The sequence below is a fragment of the Aplysia californica genome, unplaced genomic scaffold (genome assembly GCF_000002075.1).
Source record: "Aplysia californica isolate F4 #8 unplaced genomic scaffold, AplCal3.0 scaffold00197, whole genome shotgun sequence".
NCBI classification, from domain to species: domain Eukaryota; kingdom Metazoa; phylum Mollusca; class Gastropoda; order Aplysiida; family Aplysiidae; genus Aplysia; species Aplysia californica.
Genome location: NW_004797467.1, coordinates 989,356 through 993,033, shown reverse-complemented (window position 1 = coordinate 993,033; position 3,678 = coordinate 989,356). Strand labels below are relative to the sequence as shown.

At 41.7% G+C, this 3,678-nt stretch overlaps 1 protein-coding gene across 1 annotated transcript in view; it reads left to right on the top strand.

Annotated features, from left to right (window-relative positions):
- Window positions 1-517: 517 nt before the first annotated feature.
- Window positions 518-3,678, top strand: part of LOC101855562 (serine/threonine-protein kinase pim-1) — a gene marked incomplete at its 3' end in the record, with an annotated part of 20,522 nt that continues 17,361 nt past the window's right edge. Inside the window, 3 exon segments of the mRNA XM_005098940.3 lie at window positions 518-1,231; window positions 1,746-1,855; window positions 2,282-2,332. Of these exon segments, the coding sequence (XP_005098997.1) occupies window positions 1,063-1,231; window positions 1,746-1,855; window positions 2,282-2,332 (330 nt within the window). The 5' untranslated portion in view covers window positions 518-1,062.

Sequence of the window (3,678 nt, the reverse complement as noted above, 5' to 3'; positions counted from 1 at the left end):
TCTCCCCCCCCCTCTCCCCACGGTCCATGCAAGCAAACCAGGCCACGGCGCGGGAAGCCCTGTGATTGGTCGGGGAGGCGAAAGCATTTCATGAATGCGCCAGGCCCCGTCAGGTCGGTGGAGGACATGGCGGAGCAGACGTGGCGGGAGGGGGAGGGGGAGGGATACGTGTCCGTCCGCGTCTCAGAGTAACAAATAGTCCCACAATGTATGAGCTCAAATTTGTGTGAAAACGACGTAAAATCTCGTATCTAAATCTGAATATCTCACACATACGTTACGTTCTAACTTTGTACATGAACATTTTGTGAAATTTTCTCTTAGTTTCGGGGTTGGCGGACGACCAAAATGGGTCGGGTTAGCCGCGAAGGAATACTTCGCCTATACTATTGGTGGCCATCACGACAACCAGACAGGTTGAGGCTCTCTCTCTCTCTCGCTCTCTCACCCCCTCCCTCCCGCCCTCCCTCTCTCCCGCTCGCTCTCTGTTGATAGTAGTAAAGCTTTGATACCCCAGCCCAGCTCAGAACCAAAACAGAGACGAAGCAGCGAGGAAGTAAGCGCATGCTCCGCTGTGACCCACACACACAACCTCGCTCTGTTATTGTTACGCGCGGCGTGTTCTGCCCGCTACGACCACAGCGGCAACGAGGAGTCGTATAAAACCCTTCACAACTGTTAACAACACTCCAGCGATTCCTCAGACCCGTACAACTGAACTTGTCTGTCAGTGTAGTTCGTGTGACTTAGGACTACCACCACTACAACTACTACTACAGCAACTACAATTACAACGTCTTTAAAGATTTACGACTACTACTACTACTGCCAGTAGTAGAATAGTTGTACATTTTACGCCTTTGGATTTTACCTCCGTTGTTCGTCAGCGACAACACTCAAGTGGAGAGGACGTGAATTTTTCTCACTCTCGGATATATTTATTTATTTATTTATTTGTAACAACTCATCGCTTGTTTGTTCTGCTTCTTCTTTCACCAACTCACGACGGAATACTTTGTGGATTACAAAACACTCGCCAAGTGGATATCAGTGTTTGTGAGTATGATTTCACGCAAAATTGGAGTAGCAAGTCTGTTTTCTTGTACAATGAGCCAGCCACAGGACCTCGGCCGGGAAGACGAGTACGAGCTGCACCAGCAAAACATTGTCAACAACAACGTGAACCTCAACCAGACCTTCCACTCCTCACACTTTATACCACGAGTCAAAAGTAAGTTGATGATCGAGAGTCGAGACCTCTAGAAATCTGGTCTATTCATTCAGCGAGCCTTTAGTCGAGTTTTATTGACATTTTGATATGTATTGATGAGACTTTTGTATTACGAAAAATGGTTTCGCAGATTCTAAAATTCTGTTAAGTCTGGAAATCTAGATGTGTAGGAGGTATGACATCTCTTTGCGATAATAAGTATACTTACAATATATGCGGGGAGAAAGATCCATTTACGAGATCTATTCTCTGGATTTAAAGGTCGAAATTGTCAACAATGGACAATTCAAACGTGGAACAAATTATTAAAAAGAGATTCTACGGAACGAAACTGCTCGTTTAAAAACCAGAACTGGAAAATAAGGAACAGAAAAGAATGAATGAATAATTCCGAAAATTCTAATATTTTTCACTTTGGGGGTATCGTATTTTTTCTAGCGAAATGAGAAAAGATAAAACCTGTCTTAACAATTCTCACAATCAGTCTAAATAAGAATACAATCTTATTTTGCAGGCTACAAAGAAAAAGAAATGTTGGAGTCATATTATGAAGTAGAGGAGGTGCTGGGCTCCGGAGGATTCGGAACAGTGTACGCTGGATATAGGCGCAGAGATGGATTAGCGGTGAGTTCTAAGTCTTGTTGTGTATATTATAGCTAGATACATCATATCTTAGACTCTTAGATCTATCTTTGTGTCATTGTGCAGTTTCTAAAAGAAAGAAAGATTTTATTGCCATTAATTTTAATTGAACTTAAATGTTTGTTTTTTGTGATATCTAAGATTTGGAACGGAAATTTGTTGTTGAAAAACTCAATAAGATTTTAAGAAAAAAATGTAGATTTCTAGATTCTAGATCTAGATTCTAGATCTAGATCTAGAATCTTCGTTTATATAAATTGTTAGTACTTCAGACACATATTTATTGTTATTGTTACATTCTACTTAGATCTATTAATGAGATCTTTTTTTCTGCGAAAATTTTTATCTGATGAATTCTAAGTTTTAAAGTTTTCAAAGTTCATGACCAGAATTTGTTTGTTTTTTCAGGTTGCCATAAAACATATACTGAAAAAGAAGGTGTCGTCATGGACACAATTGGTGAGTTTCTTCCATCATTTCACATTGTTTTTCTTCATTATGTCCCATCATGTTTGTTCCAATGTCCCATATATGGGTCCCATGTCCATGTGCTGAGCCATGGGTCAAGGAATGGGGCAGTCTTGTATGGGGGTCAGCCATGTGGGGACAGTCAACAATTTTGTCCTAGTTTGAGGCCGAGGGTTTAGTGTGGCCTGAGTCAATGTTAATAGTTGGACAGAGAGAAGAGAGGTTGGGGAGGGGGAGGGAAGGTCTGATACTTCAAATTTGTGGAGACCTTTGAGCTCAGAGAATGTGGACTGACATTCAGTGAACAATGTGGAAATCTTTTTACGATTGGGGGAGCTCATGATAGTGGGGACAAAGGCTGACAAAAAGTGGGGGATAGGGGGAGTGGGGAAACAAGAAAGAATTATGGCAGCAGAAAAAACTCAGAAATATTCCATGAAAGTGATATCTTCTCTGCGCCAGAATCGACCTCACGTCTTTTGAGGGCAAAATGGTTCGAAGTAGGTGCCTCTGGGCCATTACTGTTGACGGACGGATACCCGTTACCATTTTGTAGTCAGGTAAACCAACAAGAGAGAACTCGTCCAATATCAACACAAATTACGAGCAACATTCTCCATCCTTTTATTTTCTTCATGAAGGTATTTTCACACCCCCTCGACACAATTTAGACCATTCAGAAGGCAGGCTTCCGACCTTTCCTGTCAGGGCAAACCTGGGCTGAGAAGGATTCAACATCCCAGCAAAAAGACGATCATACTCAAAATTTAAAAAACAAAACAAAAACGTCTTCCCCACTCGGGAATCGAACTCGGGTTTCCTGCGTACAACAACAACAACAACAAAAACAAAAACAACAACAACAAAGACGCCGATTCTATAGTCTATAGGCTTGCTGAGTAATGTTATGAATGGATCAGCGTTGGCATCACAACAACAATAAAATGTTTCAGTCCGTTGTCATCGCATACCGCAGAGGAAAGGAAATATGAGTAGGAATTTTCTCGACGTATTCATAGCCAATGTATCATGAATAAAGAGAAGCGCATCAACACAATAAATGCTGGGAAAATACCAGACAGGCAGACTGAAACCGCAGAAGGAATGTAAAGAAGTACCAGTGAGGCCCACCAACCACCCGCCAAAACACGTCAATGAGTTAAGCATACAATGTGCTTTTTAACGATTCGTGAATATAAAATAGCTGTATTTTCTTGATCGACTACCCCCTATTAACGTACAAAAATATAGCAACAACCATCCAGCTCTGCTTGTTTGTTGTTTGAGATAAAGAGAAGTAACCACAGTGACACGATTACGGCCATAAAGTACTGGGG